This window comes from Rhinoderma darwinii, chromosome 4 (genome assembly GCF_050947455.1).
Source record: "Rhinoderma darwinii isolate aRhiDar2 chromosome 4, aRhiDar2.hap1, whole genome shotgun sequence".
In the NCBI taxonomy this organism is placed as follows: Eukaryota; Metazoa; Chordata; class Amphibia; order Anura; family Rhinodermatidae; genus Rhinoderma; species Rhinoderma darwinii.
The window spans coordinates 314565577-314586125 of NC_134690.1; the positions used below are offsets into that span (position 1 = coordinate 314565577).

The 20549-nt window shown below is 41.9% G+C and overlaps 1 protein-coding gene across 2 annotated transcripts; it reads left to right on the top strand.

Moving 5' to 3' along the window:
* The first annotated feature begins 869 nt into the window (after nucleotides 1-869).
* On the top strand, nucleotides 870-19737 carry DPY30 (dpy-30 histone methyltransferase complex regulatory subunit). 2 transcript variants are annotated; one of them, XM_075864405.1, is made up of 5 exons: nucleotides 870-966; nucleotides 1052-1125; nucleotides 1205-1252; nucleotides 16685-16827; nucleotides 19464-19737. In XM_075864405.1, the coding sequence occupies exons 2-5, from the start codon at nucleotides 1087-1089 to the stop codon at nucleotides 19534-19536; spliced, it is 303 nt and encodes a 100-aa protein (XP_075720520.1). In that variant the 5' UTR covers nucleotides 870-966; nucleotides 1052-1086; the 3' UTR covers nucleotides 19537-19737. The 2 variants fall into 2 exon arrangements, with proteins under 2 accessions (XP_075720520.1, XP_075720521.1); XM_075864406.1 differs by lacking the exon at nucleotides 1205-1252.
* Nucleotides 19738-20549: the final 812 nt, after the last annotated feature.

Consider the following 20549-nt stretch of genomic DNA (forward strand, 5'->3'; position numbering starts at 1 on the left):
CTCCTCTAGTGGAAAAAAGGACAATTCTGTTATATACATTTTATTTAAAAAAAGAAAAAATATAAACCCCTTTTTTTTCCATGAATAATGATTCAACTTTTTTTTTTTTTTAAATGGTTCCTCATAAAAAACTAAATTACATATTAGGTACCGTCGAAATCGTAATGATATTGTATAAAGATATATTATTTATACGACATGGCGCATGGTATAAAAATAAACAACAAAAAAACTATGGCAAATTAGCTGTTGTTTCCATTCTCCTCCTCCCAAAAAATTCTTAAAATTAGTCACCAATAAAAACTACAACCTGCACTTCAGAAATCAAGCCGGGCTCAAAATGGCGACAAAAAAATAACTTTTTTCCATAAATGTTTTTATTATGCTGAAGTAGTAAAATGTAACAAACTATATATATTTGGTATAACCATATTAGTACCAACACGTAGACTATAGTTAAATATTTTCACCGCATGGTTAACAGCGAAAGAAAATTTTAAAAAACAATGCTGTAATCGATGGGGATTTTTGCATTACCCCCCATAATTTTTTTTATAAAAGCTAATTAAAAACGTATAGTTTACCCTAAAATGGTGGCATAAAAAATACAACTGTTCCACAAAAAACAAGAACTTATATGGCTAAGTTGACTGAAAGATAAAAAAAAAATGATGGCTCTTGCAAAGTGATTATGTAAAAGTCAAAGAATTGCTTGGTCCTTGAGGCCCAAAATATAAGGGGTTAATTATAGAGCAACACAGTATCCGGCGCAACCATTGTATATAAACAAGAAGCCTATCACGGCTTTTGTTAATTACTACTACTGAGAGACATCCCCGTCTATTGGCTGAGTCTCGCAGAAGCGACTACGGAGAAGGCGGGAGCAGGGAAGTGTTTAGCGGGGTTGCTATACAGCTGCTCAGCTTCCGGTACACGCCGTTGCCTCCCTGCTGTCATAGTTACCAGGTATTTATACCAATCCGCTTTTCATCGCCGTTTCCCATCTATGGCTACTTCTATATAGTACTTGTGACCGTATTCTATCGTGCAGGTGCCTGTGTACAGCCGCGGCGACGTGTTCTGAACATGGATGCTGAACAGAGCATGGAGGGGGGACAGAGCCAGGTACTGCGCTGCGCTAGTGTCACTAGTGAGCCGTCGTTTGTGTTAACTTACTTGTCCTGACTAGTGTTTTATTTTACAGGTTACAGAAAATCCACATTCTGAATTTGGTCTCACAGAAAATGTTGAGGTACCAGACCAGTCGCTGTTCTGAAGCGCTGAGTGGTTTCCTTGTGGTCTAACTCTTCTTTTGCAGCGCTCCGGCTTGTGTGTGCGCGCGCGGTACAGCTGTGGCTTTAGTTGTCTGCAGAAATGCCGAACGTGGGGTGTAGTCATGTTTCCTTAGACCTGTAGTGTGTGTTTAACATTGGGAGAAGTGACCCTGCTCTACACCTTTTGTATAGCAACCATGGGGAGTAGTGTCACCCTGCTTTAGATCTGTGGATAGTTGTATTTAAAGAGGCTCTGTCACCAGATTTTGCAACCCCTATCTGCTATTGCGTTTATGGGACTGACTGAAACGGCTTACGCTTTGGGTGTGCGCTGTATATTATAGCTGTCACCACGCTCTAACGAACTGAATTGGAGAGAACTCTGATCCAGGACAATTAACCGCTTACGTGCTATCTAAGTGCCATTATAAACACCACCAAAAATGCAGCAGGACGCAGTGAGTAAATCCCACCTTGTACGCTTTCTTTCTTGGATCCCACTCCTGTGTTCAGCTGAAAAAAATTGTTAAACTGCGTGCGGGATTCCAGCTCATAAACCCAATCCGTTCTTAACTGCAGCTGGCTTCCCTAACCCCCAGAGATCAGTTGTTCCCATTAACTTTCTGTGCAGGGTCTGTTGTATAGGAAATAAAGCGTTCCATGCCAGCCATTCAAATGAATGACCAGCCATGTAATGCATGAAAGACACTCTGATCCGGCTCAAAGAGCTATGTGACCACCACTGGTGGGAGTTGTAAAGATATAATTCTTACTTTACTTTTCAGTTTGGTATAGCTAGTAACTGCAGAGAACCTATATTTCCTGATCTATCAAGAAAGCACCTTTCCAAAGCAAATCCTATTGATTCAGTGGTTTAAAATTGTTGTGTTGGTATTTCTATTGTTGCTTTTCGATTAAGTAAAATAATTTTTGCTTTTATTGTATTTCTATGCTGCCATATTTTTTTGCAGGTAAGGAATTTTATATTTTTTAATAGTGTATATGTAGAGACAAACAAAGAAGTTCAACAGTAGTCTCCGTATAAGGGTTATTCCCATCGAAGGCATTTATGGCATATCCACAGTATATAACGTATAGAAAATAAGCACTAATCCAGACCGTAGTGTCAAAGTAGAAAACTGTATTAAATATCTTTCCATGTCAATTGACAGAATACAAAGGCATAACATTTGCTAAATGCGTACAAAATATTTCATCCATCTGAAGGTTAGAGTCCTGGAGGTTTCCTGGTTAGAATTCCGTCTTCGTTTTCCCAGTGTTCAGGGCTTTCGCCGATCGCAGAGACAACATGTGGAGGATCGGCATCTATCCTCTGGATCTGCCATAAATGTCTGGTAGGTGCCGATCCTAGCTCTGGGACCCACACCTATTTTGAGAACGGGGACACAGCTGGCCGCTGGCTCCTGGCAGATACTAAGTGGAGAGATGGCCATGTATACGCATGACTCTCTCCATTATGTTCTATGGTAGTTACAGGAAAAGCCAAGAAAGTGCTTGTTAGCTAATGTTTGTAACTCCATGGAACTGAATAAAGAGAGCTCAGTGCATGCGTGGCCACCTCTCCACTTAGGCGCCGCTTTACCTTTTCTCAATTTACGTGCGGATTCCTAAGCTGGGACCCGCTTCTATCAGACATTTATGGCATATCCTCCTTGTCGGAGATGGGAATAACCCTTTTAAGATGTTTTCACTGTCCTGAACAATTAAAGGGTTTGTCCAGCTTCTGACAACTGATGACCTATACACCGGATAGGTCATCAGTATGTCATCAGTGTGGGTCTGACACCCAGACCCGGCACCGATAAGTCGCTCTGGTGGCCTGTGGGCACCGGATCTTGTGGCACATAATGCTATGTACGGAGCCCAGAAGCAGTTGGCTCCGTACATAGCATAGCGGCCGTGCTGCAGAACCGCAGGTCTGCTCCTATTCACTTGAATAGGAGCAGAGCTGCAGTACTGCTGCTCGGCTGCTATTCCGTGGCCTGAGCTATCTGCTTCTGGCTTGTACGTCCAGTGCACGGAGGCACCGGACCAGCTGATCTGTGCGGGGCCCAGGTGTTGGACCCCCACAGATGATGTACTGATGACCTACCTCTCCAGTGGATAGGTTGTCAGAAGCTGGAAAACCCCTTTAAGGTCTCTTGTACACGATCGTTGTGCCACTCGTGCCGTTTTTTACGGCATCCGAATGGCACCCGATAGTCTTCACGGACCTATTCACTTTGACGGGTGAATCGGGTCCATGAAAACTGGTTTGAGTCTCCAATCCGAGGAAAGATAGAACTTGTCCTATCTTTCCTCGGATCTTCGACGGGACTTGGACGTCACACACGGTCGTGTGCATGAGGCGTAAGGGATTTCAGAAACCTAAGTATTACCAGCAAAGTGTTTAACCCTTTCAAGACGGAGCTCATTTTGGCCTTCAGGACCAGCCCCATTTTTTCATATCTGACGTGTTACTTTATGTGGTAATAACTCCGGAATGCTTTTGCCTATCCATGCGATTCTGAGATTGTTTTCTCGTGACATATTGTACTTTATATTAGTGGAAAAATGTGGTCAATAAATTCATTGGTTATTTGTGAAAAACACCAAAACTTAGAGAAAATTTGCAAAAATTATGATTTTTCTCATTTTAAATGTATCTGCTTGTAAAACATTTTTGAACATTATTTTATTTTTCTAGGATGTTACAAGGCTTAGAACTTTAGCAGCAATTTCTCACATTTTCAAGAAAATTTCAAAAGGCGATTTTTACAGGGTTCAGTTCTAAAGCGGCTTTGAGGGCCTTATGTACTAGATAGACCCCATAAATCACCCCATATTAAAAACTGCACCCCTCAAAGTATTCAAAACAGCATTCAGAAAGTTTCTTAACCCTTTAGGCATTTCACAGGAATTAAAGCAATTTAGAGGGGAAATTGACAAATTTTTTTATTTTTTTTTTTGCTGCAATTCATTTGTAATTTTTTTTCTGTAACACAGAAGGTTTTACCAGAGAAACGCAACTCAGTATTTATTGCCCAGATTCTGCAGTTTTTAGAAATATCCCACATAGTGTGATAATGGACTGAAATACCGGCCTCAGAAGCAAAAGGGCACCTAGTGGATTTTGTGGCCTCCTTGTAGTGCCAAAACAGTGGAAATCCCCCAAAAGTTACACGGCTTTGGAAACTACACACCTCAAGGAATTTATCTAGGGGTATAGTTAGCATCTTGACCCCACAGGTCTTCTGCTATATTTATTGGAGTTTGCCTGTGAAAGTGAAAATCAACTTTTTTTTTTTTTTTTTTCTGAAAAAATATAAATAAAAAAAATATTTTCAAGGAATAAAGAATAAAAAGCACCCCAAAACTTGTAAATCTACTTCGCCCGATTACAGCAATACCCAATATGTGGTACTAAACTGCTGTTTGGACCTACGGCAGAGCTCAGAAGGGAAGGAGCACCATTTGGATTTTGAAGCGCAAGCTTAGCTGGATTGGTTTTCAGTGCCATGTCGCGTTTGCAATGCCCTGGAGGGAGCAAAACGGTGGAAACCCCCCAAAAGTGAGCCCATTTTGTAGACTACACCCCTCAAGGAATTTTTCTAGGGGTATAGTTAGCATTTTGACCCCACAGTTTTTTTTTGCTGAATTTAGTGGAATTAGGCGGTGAAAATGAAAATCTACCTTTTCCTGAAAAAACATAGAAATGTTTAATTTTTACAATGAATAAAGGAGAAAAATCACCCCAAAATTTGTAAAGCAATTTGTCCTGATTACAGCAATACGCCATATGTGGTAATAAACTGCTGTTTGGACCCGCGGCAAGACTCCGAAGGGAAGGAACAATATTTGGCTTTTGGAACTCAAATTTAGCTGGAATGGTTTTCGGGTGTCATGTCGCATTTGCAAAGCCCCTGAGGTACCAAAACAGTGGAAACCTCCCAAAAGTCCCTTTTAGGGGACTGGAACGAGCGATCATTAGGTCGCTGGTACAATACACTGCAGTACTAATGTATTGCAGTATAATATCATTTTTACAGGCTCCTGTAACAGCACGATCGCTGTTCCTGTCCATTAGTCCCGGGTGTCCGCTGTAATACACAGCGGACATCTGCAGAATATAGCGCGGGCACAGCGCATGAGCCCGCTCCATATATAACCCCCCCGCACCACGACATGCTATTAAGTCGTGGTGCGCGAATACGTTAATGCGCAGCGGATGGTGCAAAATGAAAATTCAAATTTTACGATATGCCATTTTAATGCACAATATGTTGTGCCCAGTTTGTGCCACTGAAGACAAATACCTCATACAATGTTGAGCGGGTTCTCCCGGATATAAAATATCATATATGTGGATTTAAGCTGGTGTTTGGGCACGCTGTGGGGCTCAGAAGGGAGGGAGCGCCATTTGGCTTTTGGAGTGCAGAGTTTGCTTGGTAACTGTTCTGTTTGGGGTTTTTCTGGTATTTCAGTTTATGATGTGGGGGTATGTGTAAATTGGGCAGAGTACATCCGGGCATAATAAGAGGGTATAATAATCCGCAGATATGTGGCCAATGTCTTATCAGTCTTTGGACACTGCACAATTTCTGTCGCTATATTCTGAGAGCCAGAATTTTTTTTTTTTAATTTTGTCTTCACCGGAGCTGTTTGAGGGCTTATTTGTTGCGGGACAATCTGTAGTTTTCATTGGTACCATTTTAGGGTACATGTGTTTTTTTTTTTTGTTTTTTTTTTTTGTTTTTTTTGGATCACTTTTTATTAGATTTTTTTGGCAAGCAAATTGACAAAAAAACAAATTCTGACTTTTTTGTCGTCTTTATACTTTTCACCATGCGCTATAAATGGCATTTTACTTTATTCTTCGGGGCGATACGATTACGGCGATACCAGATGTGTATAGTTTTTTTTATGTTTTGTGGCATTTGCGCATTAAAATCACTTTTCGATAAAATTATTTCGTTTTTGTCACCATATTCTGAGAGCCATAACTTTTTTATTTTTCAGTCAAAAAAGCTGTGTAAGGGCTTGTTTTTTGCGGGACGGGTTGTCGTTTTTATTGGTACTATTTTAGGGTATATGCGACTTTTTGAACACTTTTTTTTTTTTATTCTATATTTTTGGAGGGTTGATGACCAAAAAAAGTGATTCTGACATTGTTTTTTAATTATTTTTTTTTGCGGTGTTCACCGTGCGGGAAAAATATAATAGTTTTATAGTTTGGGTTTTATAGTTTGGGTCGTTACAAACGCGGTGATACCAAATATGTGTTTTGTTTTGTTTTTTTTAACATTTTCATTTTTTTCCTATAATAAAAAACTTATTATAGGAAAGAAAACATTTTTTTGTTTTTGTAACTTTTTTATAACTTGTTTTTACACTTTTATAAAATATTTTTATTTATTTTTTACTTGAATACTGGCAGCACTGATCGCTGCTATAATACATTACACTACCTCGGTAGTGTAACGTATTATAAACTGTCAGTGTGACGCTGAGAGTCACACTGACAGGAAGCTTATGAGGACCAGCCTCCGGCTGGTTCTCATAGGCTGCTGTGCATGGCAGACTCAGGGGCTGTTGTATGGCCTCCGGTTCTGCCTTATAACCGACTGCAGCACCTGCAATCGGTCCCTAGGAAAGTTTGTTGTAGTAACAAACTTTCCAGTTCGTTGCTACAACAAACTTTCCCTGCGATCACATGACCGGGACCTGAACCAATTAGGTCCCGGTCATGTCTCCGGGACCAGAGGCAGGGGTTAAAAGTGCGATCCGGGTGTCAGCGCTACTCTGAGACACCTAGATCACACTTCTAACACCCACCGTGAATTCACGTCGGCGCTGCACAGAGCCCAGCAAGCGCCGACGTGAATTTACTGTGGGTGGTCGGGAAGCGGTTAAACTAATCATTGACAAACCCTTTTCGCTTGCAATAAAATATAACTTTTAATTATTTAATCATATAAAACGGGATATGTATTTCCACTCCAAAACCTACAAGTAAATATATGTGATCACAACATACAAAGTGCAGAATATAGACCAATATCTAAAGTAAAGTAACCACACGGGAAGGGGCAACAGCTGCCCTCCAACCTTTGTCCTTGTACTGTTATTCCCTTTTTGATTACATATAACCAAATGTATCATTGGTCATGATCACTTCGGATCTCAGACATGGGCTACAGACATTTCGCAAGCAGTGCATACTTTACTGTATATTTAAAAAATAGACCTAATAATCGCTAGTGTACCTTTACACAGTCGGAATGCGTTTTTCCTATCGTTTATCATCAGGAGATCAGAAAAGCACCTCAGTCAGTTGCGTTTAAAATCAATTGTGTTTTTTTTTTTTTTTACATGCTTTAGGGAAAACAGCCTTTATTCATGTGATGGCATCTTTGCAAGTGGGAAAAGGCACCAGATTTTAACCCCTTGAGGCTGGGTTCACACAACCTATTTTCAGACGTAAACGAGGCGTATTATGCCTCGTTTTACGTCTGAAAATAGGGCTGCAATACGTCGGCAAACATCTGCCCATTCATTTGAATGGGTTTGCAGACGTACTGTGCAGACAACCTGTAATTTACGTGTCATCGTTTGACAGCTGTCAAACGACGACTCGTAAATGGACTGCCTCGGCAAAGAAGTGCTGGGCACTTCTTTGCCACGTAATTTGAGCTGTTCTTCATTAAACTCAATGAAGCACAGCTCAAGATTTACGAGCGTCTAAGACGCCTCGTAAATTACGAGGAGGAGCATTTACGTGTGAAACGAGGCAGCTGTTAACAGTCTGTCTTTTCACACGTAAATGCCTCTCATCGTGTGAACATACCCTAAAGGGGATCGGTCTCGTTTATTAATGCCCTATCTCCTAACTAATCTAAGCGCTATGATGATAACTACAGTGTCATTTTTTTCAAAAACTTATTTGCAAAATTATGTGCCTCTTCCTAAATATGCTAATTTGGCTAAGTGAGGTTACTTGTTCTTTTCACTTTGGGCACTGTAATGTTTTGTGTATGTCGCTGTCCAATTGGCATCATACAGTTCTCTACTTCCCAGCACAGCAACACAGCGTGATCATATAGTATACAGCTTCTATTCCCGACTGTTTTTTCTTCATCTCCTGTTAAGCCGTGTCTCTGGCATGGCTTAACAGGAGCTTGTAAAAATGATAATATATATTGCAGTGTATTGTACCGGTGATCGTTGGTTCAAGTCCCCTAGGGGGACTAATGAATTGTGTAAAAATTAAAACAAAAAAAAAAACTTGGCGACAAAACAAATGTTATTTTTAACAATTAGTTTCTTCCTTGTAAAACGTTAAAAAAAAAAAAATCAATTTGGTATCGCCGTAAAGTGATTTTTACTGTATGGTGAAAGCCGTAAAAACGAAACCCTTCAACCTTGAGGAATCGCTGCTTTTTCCTATTCCACCTCACAAACAATTTTCCCAGTTTCCCAATGCATTATATGTTATAACAAATAGTACCGTTAAACTACAACGCTCCTGCTAAAAACAAGCCCTCATGGCTATATTGACAGAAAAATAAAAAGTTATGGCTTTTGAAAGGTGGGGAGGAGAAAATGAAAACCAAAATCCCCAAAAATGGCTGGGTCCTGAAGGACATGTGTTTTTTGTTTCTTCATCTAAGCCTTCCAGGAGCCATAATAAGTTGGATATCCCCTGGTATTGAAGCCAACCTATAGAATTAAAATTGTGATCAAATAACTACTTCTGGTCAAAATTGCCCTTATGTGATTCACGTACGTAAATCAATTTGATAGCAGAGGGGAAAGGGACATAAGGGCAGGAAGTATGAGATCAGTGGTGTAAAATTGGCATGACTGTAAAGGAATAATATACCTTAGGCCTCATGCACACGACCGTATTTTTTCCCACCCGTAAATACTGGCGTAAATACGGGTCTGGTGTGACACGTATTCAACCCGTTTTGCACCAGTATTTACGGACCCGTGCCCGTAAATATGGGTCTGGTGTCACCCGTATTCCACCCGTATTTACGGGCACGTTTTTGGCGGCAAAATAGCACTGCACTAATCGGCAGCCCCTTCTCTCTATCAGTGCAGGATAGAGAGAAGGGACAGCCCTTTCTGTAATAAAAGTTAAAGAAATTCATACTTACCCGGCCGTTGTCTTGGTGACGCGTCCCTCTCTTCACATCCAGCCCGACATCCCTGTGATTGGCTGCAGCTGTCACATGGGCTGAAACGTCATCCAGGGACGGCCAGGACGTCGGGCCGGATGTCGAGAGGGACGCGTCACCAAGGCAACGGCCGGGAGACCGGACTGGAGGAAGCAGGAAGTTCTCGGTAAGTATGAACGTCTTTAATTTTTATTTTTTACAGGTTACTCTTTATTCTGATCGGTAGTCACTGTCCAGGGTGCTGAAAGAGTTACTGCCGATCAGTTAACTCTTTCAGCTCCCTGGACAGTGACTATTTACTGACGTCGCTTAGCAACGCTGCCGTAATGACGGGTGCACACATGTAGCCACCCGTCATTACGGGAGCTCCATAGACTTCTATGGACTGTCCGTGCCGTTATTACGGCCTTAAATAGGACATGTTCTATCTTTTTCAACGGCACAGGCACCTTCCCGTAAGAAAACGGGAAGGTACCCGTGGCCAATAGAAGTCTATGAGCCCGTTATTACGGGTCGTAATTACGACCCGTAATAACGGGAGTTTTTACGGTCGTGTGCATGAGGCCTTAGAGGGATCTGGTGAGCGGTCCCTTAACCCCTTAATGACCGGGCATGTTTGTACCTTAATGACCAAGCCAGATTTGTCAAATCTGGTATGTCTGACTTTATCAGAGAATAACTCTGTGAAAGTTTTGAATATCCAAGTAATTCTGACATTGTTTTTTCGTCACATGTTGTACTTTATTTTAGTGGTAAAAGTAGACTGATACGATTTGCGGAAATTAATTAAAAAATAGAAAAATGGAAGAAATTTTGTAAAAATTACCATTTTCCCCTATTTTTAACTGCAATATGTCACATATGTACACACATACTGTACAATTTTTTTAATTAAATATATATTTCTATCTCTTTACTCCATTTTGGCAGCACTTTTAAAAAAATAAAATAAATTTTCAGCAATTTAGAGGACTTACAAATTGAATAATAATTTTATAAATTTTGAAGTACATTTTGTTTTCCGGCACCAAGCCAGGTTTTCAGAGGCTCATAGGTCTCAGAGTGATGGAAACCCCCACAAATGACCCCATTTAGAAAACTAGACCCCTTAAGTTATTTACCTAGGGGTATAGTAAGTATTTTGACCCCACAGTTTGTTGCTAAATTTAATACATAGCAGGTGAAAAAAAAAAAAATTCTCTTTTTTTCATAAAAGTATCAGTTTGAAGACCAATTTCTTTGTAAAGCGACCATGAGAATGAAGAAACACACCACAAAATCTATCACCGCTCTTTCTCCTGTTTTCAAAAATGCCCCCATTGTGACCCTAATGCGCTGCCTGGACACACGGCAGGACCCAAAATGAAGGGAGCACCCGGAGGCTTTCAGGACTCATATTTTGCTTGAAAATGTTTTAGGCCCCACTGTACATTTGGAGAAGCTTTGAGCTGCCAGAACGATAGAAACTCCCCATAAACGACCCCATTTAGAAAACTAGACCCCATAAGGTATTTATTTAGGGGTATAGTAATTATTTTGACCCCACAGTTCTTTGCTAAATTTAATGCATATCAGGTGAAAAAAAAAATAATTTCACTTTTTTCATAAAAGTATTTGTTTGAAGACCGATTTCTTTGTAAAGCGACCATGAAAATGAAGAAACACCCCCCAAAATCTATCACCCTCTTTCTCCTGTTTTCAAAAATACCCACATTGTGGCCCTAATGCGTTGTTTGGACACACGGCAGGGCCCCAAAGGAAGGGAACACCCGGAGGCTTTCAGGACTCATATTTTGCTTGAAAATGTTTTAGGCCCCAATGTACATTTGGAGAGGCTTTGAGCTGCCAGAATGATAGAAACTCCCCATAAACGACCCCATTTCGAAAACTAGACCCCTTAAGGTATTTATCTAGGGGTATAGTTAGCATTTTGACCACACAGGTTTTTCGCTAAATATATTGAAATTAGTCTGTAAGAATTAAAATGTACTTTTTTTCTGAAACAACATAGAAATTTTTATTATTTACAAGGAATAACGAAGAAAATGCACCCCAACATTTGTAAAGCAATGTCTCCCGATTACGACAATACCCCATATGTGGTAATAAACTGCTGTTTGGACCCACAGCAGGGCTCAGAAGGGAAGGAGCGCCATTTGGATTTATGATTTTGCTGGAATGGTTTTCGGTGCCATGTCGCATTTGCAATGCACTGGAGGGAACAAAACAGTGGAAACCCACCAAAAGTGACCCCATTTTGGAAAAACCTTCAAGGAATTTTTCTAGGGGTATAGTGAGCATTTAGACCCCACGGGTCTTTTGCAGAGTTTATTAGAATTAGGGCGCGAAAATTAATATCAAAATTTTTTCCACTAAAATGTTGCATTTTCTCCTTTTCACAAGGGATAAAGGAGGAAAAAAACAACCATTTTTTTATAAAGCAATTTCTCCCGAGTACGGAAATACCCCACATGTGGCCATACGTTTTTTCATTAGAAATAAATTAACCCTTTCAGGACTGATCCATTTTTTGCTTTCATATTTTAGATTTTCACTCCCCGCTTTCCAAGAGCCATAACTTTTTTTATTTTTCCATCAATAGAGTGGTGTGAAGGCTTATTTGTTGCGGGACAATCTGTAGTTTTCATTGGTACCATTTTGGGGTACATGCGATTTTTTTTGATCACTTTTTATTCAATTTTTTTGCAATCCTGAGCAAAAAACAGGAATTCTGACACCGTTTTTTTAGGTTTTTTTTTTGCGGCGCTCACCGTACGCAATAAATGACATTTTTAATTTATTCTGCGGGTTGGTACGATTACGGCGATACCATATGTATATAGGTTTGGTCCTTTTTTTTTAGCGTTTGTGCAATAAAATGACTTATTTATAAAAAAAAAAAAATTCTGTGTCACCATATTCTGAGAGCCATAATTTTTTAATTTTTTAGTCAAAAAAGCTGTGTAAGGGCTTGTTTTTTGCGGGACGGATAGAAGTTTTTATTGGTACTATTTTCGGGTACATGCGACTTTTTGATCACTTTTTATTCTTTATTTAGGGAGCGGTGGTGACCCAAAAAATTGCGATTCTGTCGTAGTTTTTTATTGATTTTTTTTGGGGTGTTCATCGTGCGGGAAAAATAACATTATAGTTTTATAGTTGGGTTCGTTACGAACGCGGTGATACCAAATATGTGTACTTTTTTAACGTGTTCATTTTTTTTCTATAATAAAAGTCTTATTATAGGAAAAAAAGCATTTAGTGTTTATAGAACTTATAACTTTTATTTTTACACTTTTTTTAAAACATTTTTATTACTTTTTTTTACTTTTTTAACTTGTCCCACTAGGGGACACTTAGTCTTGCAGCTTTGATCGCTGCTAGAGTACATTACACTACACACGTAGTGTAATGTACTCTAACTGTCATTGTGACGTGACTGTCACACTGACAGGAAGCAGAGGAGGAACGGCCGGAGGCTGTTCCTCCGAGGCTTCCGTGCATGGCAACCCGGAGGTCATTATCTGACCTCCGATTGCCGTGACAAGCATCGGTAGCCCCCACGATCACTTCGTGGGGGCTGCTGATGTGCTTCAAACCACTTAAATGCGGCGACGGCAATCCGTCGCCGCACTTAAGGGGTTAACTGCCGAAATCAGCGGCGATGGTCCGCTGTCCGGCAAGACTGATGTCTCAGCTGTCGGGGACAACTGTCAGCGCGCGTCTGTCACTCTGTGTTTACACAGAGTGACAGTTTGAAATGCGGACGAAAATGTACGTCATGGTGCGGGAACTAGCAGCCGACCATGACGTACATTTTCGTCCTTGGTCGTTAAGGGGTTAAAGGGGTTGTCCAGGAAAAAAAAATAACTCTAAAGTGCCCCCCAGCCTTGGTTTGCCTTCCCTAATACCCCCTATTAAACTTCTAACCAGTTTCTGTTTGATTTCCATCGTCACTGCTGCTCTTTCTGTTTGTTTACATCCCTTGCTGTTTGTTTACATCTTTTACTGTCTGTTTCCTGTCTTGTAACCCATCATACCCATAATCCCCTGTAATGTAGATGTTACCTGTAGTCCTATGTAACACCACACATAACACACTGATAACTCCCTGAGAGCAGATTATGTAGTAGATGTGACACACACCCCGAGACACACACACACCCCGAGACACACACACACCCCGAGACACACACACACCCCGAGACACACACACACACCCCGAGACACACACACACACCCCGAGACACACACACACACCCCGAGACACACACACACACCCCGAGACACACACACACACCCCGAGACACACACACACACCCCGAGACACACACACACCCCGAGACACACACACACCCCGAGACGCACACACACACCCCGAGACGCACACACACACCCCGAGACGCACACACACACCCCGAGACGCACACACACACCCCGAGACGCACACACACCCCGAGACGCACCCACACCCCCCGAGACGCACCCACACCCCCCGAGACGCACACCCACACCCCCCGAGACGCACACCCACACCCCCCGAGACGCACACCCACACCCCCCGAGACGCACACCCACACCCCCCGAGACGCACACCCACACCCCCCGAGACGCACACCCACACCCCCCGAGACGCACACCCACACCCCCCGAGACGCACACCCACACCCCCCGAGACGCACACCCACACCCCCCGAGACGCACAGAGTGGGCGCGCACGCACGCACAGAGTGGGCGCGCACGCACGCACAGAGTGGGCGCGCACGCACGCACACACACACACCATGTCTCCTTGCTGACAGCATCACAGGTCAGGATGGGCTGTGGGCGGAGCTTCCTCTCTGCTTCTCGGCACAGCAGAGCACAGAGTAGAGGCAGATGCTGGGAGGCTGCAGCACGGGAGTGGACCTGTCCCCTGACCTGAGTCACTGGGCGGGCAATAATCAACCAGCACACGCCGAAACGACACGTCACCAGTGACAAGTTATAGTTATACAGTTATACAAGTTATAGTTGAAATAATTTTGCCTAAAAAAATAAATAAATATATATATATATTTATTTATTTTATTTTTTCTTTGCTGGGGCTGTTAGTCCTTGTTTTTTGTGGGGCAAGTCGTCTATTGGTACCCTTTTTGGGTGTGTAAGACTTTTCGATCACTGGAAGTGAGTAACAAAAAAACAGCACGTCTGGCGTTGTGAATCTCCCCCCCCCCCCCCCTTTGCGGGGTTATTGTTGTATTTTAATAGTCTAGACTTTACCGGGTGTGATGATAATAATTAGGGGAAATTATCCTGTTGACAGGCCACTGCCATCAGGTAATATTGTTGCCATGAAGAGGTATACTTGGCCTGCTACACTAGTTAGGTAGGTGGTATGTGTTAAAATAACATCCACGTAAACGACAGGACCCAAAGTTTCCCAGCAGAATATTGCCCAGAGTGTCAAACTGCTGGCTTGCCTTCTACTGGTTTATTCTGGTGCCAACTCGTCCCTTCCCCACGACGCACCCTCACCTGGGCATCCATATGATGAGAAATTATTCAGCTCAAGGCCACTTTTTATTGCTACGTGGTTCAGTTCTGATACTTATTTGCCTATTCGAGGCACTTTTGTCATGGACAGGGGTCAGCATGGGTGCTCTAACCGGTCTCTGGCTATGCGGCCCTATTTGCAGCAAGCTGCAATGCACTTTGTTCTGACACCTTTCAGAACGAGCATTAAAGTGTAACTAAACTTTCAACAAACTTCTGACATGTCATAGTGACACATCAGAAGTTTTGATTAGTGGGGGTCCTAGCACTGAGACCTCCACCATTTGCTAAAACTAAGCGGCAGAAGTGCTCGTGAGAGCGCTCAGCTGCTTAGTTTCTGTTCGCCTTTTTCTAGAAAGCTGATGTATCGAAGTATGGGCTCATGGACTTTCTATTGAGCCCATACTGCGCTAAATTGATTTATGGGAAAAACTGAACAGAAACTAGGCTGCTGAGCGCTTGCATGAGCACTTCTGCCTCTTTGTTTTAGCGATTGGGGGTCTCCATGCTCTGACCCCCACCAATCAAAGCTTCTGACATGTCAGAAGTTTGTGTAATGTTTAGTTACCCTTTAAGGCTCTGTGCACACTGTTTTGACCCTATGTTTAGCATGTACGTCAGGAGCTTTCCTGCTGTACAATAAAGATAACCATATGGCTTCATAAGTCCGACAGGTCAAGTGTCTTTTTAGCCTCTGTTGGGTTCGTACATTTCCGTACATCTTCCCATATTTATTTTCTTGAAGATGGAATAGCGTAGTAGACTGCTTTTCAATCCAGATAGATTACGCAGAAAAAGTATCTAACATTTATTTATTTTTTTACATTGGAGTCTGGTTTACAGAGCATAAGTTTGTGGACATGAGCTTTCAAACAATTCATGCTAATCTAATAGTATCCCTGATATATATTAACTTTTAAATTTACGTACTGTTAATTTTGTTTGAAAACATTCAAATTCTGTGTGAAGTTACTGCCACACGGTGTCTCCCTTCCTGTAACCTACTGTCCAACCCCGTTATGCAAAATCTGTCCATTGTTACAGAGCAGAATAGACGAACTGCAAGAAGTGGGGGTGTGCGTCTTCACTGTCTGCCAATAGAAGTCTATGAAGAGGGGTGGGGGGGCTGCCATAGCAACCCATCTGCACTTCGCAATCGTGTCGCGGGGCGCCAATCGGCTGACAACGCGAGCCCCCCCTCCTATTGACCACTGCATCTAAGGGGAGAAATGGCCCTTAGAATGCAATAGGGCATCAGCTCTGTTACAACTGGCACCTACTGCTAATGGCGCTGGCTTAACTCCCGCAGTGTGGCACTGTTCAAGTCCCTTTGTGCTGTGCTGTAAATGTATGGTGAAGGAATTAATTTAGGAATGCTTATATCTGATATCTTGAAGTTGCATGACCAAAGCTTGAGGCAGCATCAAGATTTTTGATGACTGGTCCCTTCTGATTTCTGTCAAGCACATTGTTTTGAAGACCTGTGAGTCTGAAAAATTACATGGAATCTTTATTTATTTATTTTTAAAACTTACTACATAGACCAAGTCCGAATAGAGTGCTTTTGTAACCAGTCTTCTCACTGTATTTACTAACCTACTCAGTGATGATCCGATATTATTGCTTAATTTTTATATTTTTGTAAATGCAAATTAGTCAAATATGTGATGCCTGAATTGTGCTTTCTCTTAGAGAATAGTAGAAAATGAGAAGGCAAGCACAGAAAAATTATCCAAGCAGAAAGTGGATTTACAGGCACTACCTACACGAGCATATCTTGATCAGACGGTGGTTCCAATACTTCTACAAGGCCTTTCTGTACTGGCAAAGGAGAGGTAAGACCAACTGAAATCAATGAGCTTAAAATTTTTTTCTAGAAAGCTTTTGACATGTCTTAGTGACAGGTCAGAAGTTTTCATCGGTGGGTGTCCGGGTACTGAGACCCCCACCCCCCAATCACTGAAACGAAGGGGCAGTGCCCCTTTGGCTGTGATGGGATCACTTTGACTCTTCTCTGAGACCGAAGACTGGCTCAGGCTTCTATTTTTCACTATGACGTGACAAGTTTTATAAAATGACAGTTACTAGATGCCTAAGGCTTAATCTTAATTTGCTCAAACACGCAACAGCAAAAAAAAAAAAAACTCTTTGGTATTTATGCACCCCTTGGTCTTGAACTTAAATTTCCCCTGCAAAACCTTGCTGCATTTAAGCGTAATGTTTTTTTTTATTTTGTTTGAGGGTGTGCAGGACTCATGAGACTTGTGTGAATGTCCCACTATTGACAGAAGTTGGGATTACATGTCAGAAGGGCCTCTATATACGACTGAAGGTCTCTACGGAAGTACAGTAATGTGTATGATTGTATGGTACGACCAGGGCCGGCCTTAGGATAGATGGCACCCCGTACAAAATTTTCTTTCCTCGCCCCCAACCCATAATAAAAAAAAAATGACCCAAATAAGTATGTTGCCCCATACAGTATAATATTTAACATATTTTGACCCCTTTAAGGACACCGTATTCTGTCCCATTAGTGGCCCCCACTTAGTATAATGCCCCCTCTAGTGCCCCCACACAGTATAAATAATGCCTTTTATGCCACCTCGCACAATATAATGGTCACCTTATGCCCTCACTGTTACGCAGTATAATTATACCCACCCCACACAGTATACAGCCCCCTTATACCCCCACTGTGTAATTTAATAATTATGTATAAATAATTGCTGCTGTGCAGCCTGGAGACCCAGGAACTGAGCGGAGGTTGATTTTACTCACCACTCGTCTGGGCACTCCTGAGTCCTTCTCTGTTTTGGACCTGGCGCTACACTGGGACGCACGTTGCATTGCCACTTGACAGCCAGGGGCGTAACTGGGAAACACTGGGCCCCATAGCAAACTTATGAATGGACCCCTCCTTGTAGATGGCACCACACAACCCCCCCCCACCTCCGCCTTGTACACCGTGCCCTCCTAACAAAAAAAAATTATACTCTCCTAGGCCCCGTTTCTGCAACTAACTGAGTTGCTTCACAACGCAGACAGGATCCTTGTGCAGGCCGGCATGATCCAGTGACGTCGTCACGCCCTTTTTTGATGTAGGGATTCTGTCCCTACAGCAAAAATGGGTATGATCCAGCACTTCATGAAGAAAGCTCAGGACTTTATTTTATAAACATTAAAAATCCATCCATCACATAAAGACAAAGAACCAGTACGCCTTTCAAACGCAAACGGCATTCTTCGTCATAGCCAGTTCTGTCCCTGCACCTGTAACCTAGTGTATGGCATAGCAGGGAGATACCTGCCTTTTAGTATTCAATAGTATCCGGGCATGTGGGGTAACTCAGCAGAGGGCCCATAGCAGCCGCTACTGCGGTAGTTACGCCGAGGGCCGGGAAGGCAGCTGCAGAGTTGCCGGCGCTTCGGAAACACAAGCAGGGGAAGGGAGTCAGCGCCGCGCCACCTTCCACCTGCTGGAGGGATGCACCCTTAATCACTCTATTCACATTAGCATTTTTGCCAGTCTGTCAGTTTCTGGTATTTGACCGCAAGATTGGCAAAGTCTGCTGCGCTTTTTGGTGATGGCTAAAAGATGAGTGTCTCCGACACAGGACAATCCTCTGATTTACATATGCCCTAGTATATTTCTGTCTTGTAAGGCACCATTTTAAAAGCTTTAAGTTGGCCAAACATTAGGGCTTTCAGATGGTCCCTTTCAGACGGTCTTGTCCTTCATAGCTAATCTGTGAGGGTGACTTTGCATGGGAAGGAAATGCTGGCCTGTCTTCTGTTGATGGCCTAGATAACTGTTCGGGATTAAAAACCTATTGACAAATCTCCAGTGTATGTTCTGCATTAATATCTTGTGAGAAACTAAAGTTGAACTACTTTTAGCAATGAATTTAACTCCCTGCTGCCGCAGCCTTTTTTTGTTTTTTCATTTTATACTCCCTGCCTCTCAAAAGCCACATGTTTCTATAATGCTTTGGCATACTCCGTATACCAAAGCATTATTACTTGTCACAATGTGAAACCGACAGACACTATTAGTTTGTGCATTTGTTTGGCCCGCGGCTTCTGTGACCACCGCAGCCCGCAATTGTGCCGAGGGGGAAACCGAGGGAGTCTCCTCCCTCTGTTAAACTCCTTTTGATGCTACAGTTGCTATAGACTTTAGAATCTAAGGGGTTAAATGGCTGGAATTTGGGTTATTGCCAATTCAAGCAGTTGCAGCAGGATGTCTGCTGTATAGTACAGCCAGCACCTGCTGCTCATCGTGCAGGTACTGCTCCTGTGCTCGCACCATTACTGTGGCTGTATGATGAGTTGCATGAAGTTGGTGTGGGAAGGAGTAATTCACAATTTTGCAAAAAAAAACATTTGTCCATGACGTGTGTATAGACCCTAACTGCATTAGAAGATTCTCTAGCAAAGGTTTTATCTTATCTTTGTTCTCCCACTATAGGCCTCCAAATCCAATAGAATTCCTAGCAGCTTACTTGTTGAAAAACAAGACTCAGTTTGAAGAGCGAAGCTAATGGATAATACTGAGGTGAATTGATACGGGCGACGAAGATGACAATGCCTTTTAAAAGCTTCACGCAATCAAGATTTCAACACTGTACAACTTCCATCTTAGTGGACTTTTTTATATATATATATATATATATATATATATATATATATATATATATATATATAATATTTTTTTTTTTAAATAAAAACCTTTTGACATTTTATGTCTCTAGCAAACTTCTGGTCCAACTTCTGGTGTAAATGACCTTTGAGAAATTAAAAAAACTTTTTAAAATAGACAATCTTGGAAATTACTTGAAACAAAAATATTCTTTAGAGCTGTAGCTGCAATGGGTTATGGGAACAAATCTGAAAGTCCAGGTTTAAAAAGTAAGTACAAGGGAAATTCCTCTTTTAGGAAACGGTGCATAGTTCATGTAAAATTCCATTCTGCCAACTTTCTTTTCCTGAGCAGAGCGCATGAACCATGGCTGTTTGCACTTTAAAGTCCTCCATTAAAGGGGTTTATTGTAGCTCACTTGTCTTCAGCTTTGCTGTGTAGACTGGAGTCAGAAGTGGTTGGCACATCTGATGCTCTTTTGTACTGCTGAAGGCCTAGATAAGAGAGAGGAGCAACACTATACATACAGATAATCCTCCATGTAGCTCCCCTTTCACTGTCCTAATGTCTTGGGATGGGGCTGGAGATTTCTTCTTAGCGACTGTATTGGTCTGAAATTAGTCCATAAACTCCTATTTATTTCAGTAACCATAAAGCACACACCCTTCTGCGTGGTTTATACAGAAGGAAGGGTGTATCTCCAATACGGCTGTTCCCTGGGCTTGTAAAAAATAAATAGCTTTAACATTAAATCAAGATTCATCAACACTAACAAAAAACCAATCACAGCGTACGATTCTTGTATTACGATTGAAAGCTGCATTGTAATTGGTTATAGTCTATCTATTGGATGGTTTTCGGCAATCTCCCCTATAATTTCTCCTATAGAATTAAAGGAGAAATCTGAAATGACAG

Excerpts from the sequence above, each read along its gene's own strand:
- DPY30 (XM_075864405.1), top strand. The coding sequence starts at position 1,087 with ATGGATGCTGAACAGAGCATGGAGGGGGGACAGAGCCAG. Across the intron at positions 1,253-16,684 it reads GTCTCACAGAAAATGTTGAG|AGAATAGTAGAAAATGAGAA; the intron begins GTACCAGACCAG and ends GCTTTCTCTTAG. Across the intron at positions 16,828-19,463 it reads TCTGTACTGGCAAAGGAGAG|GCCTCCAAATCCAATAGAAT; the intron begins GTAAGACCAACT and ends CTCCCACTATAG.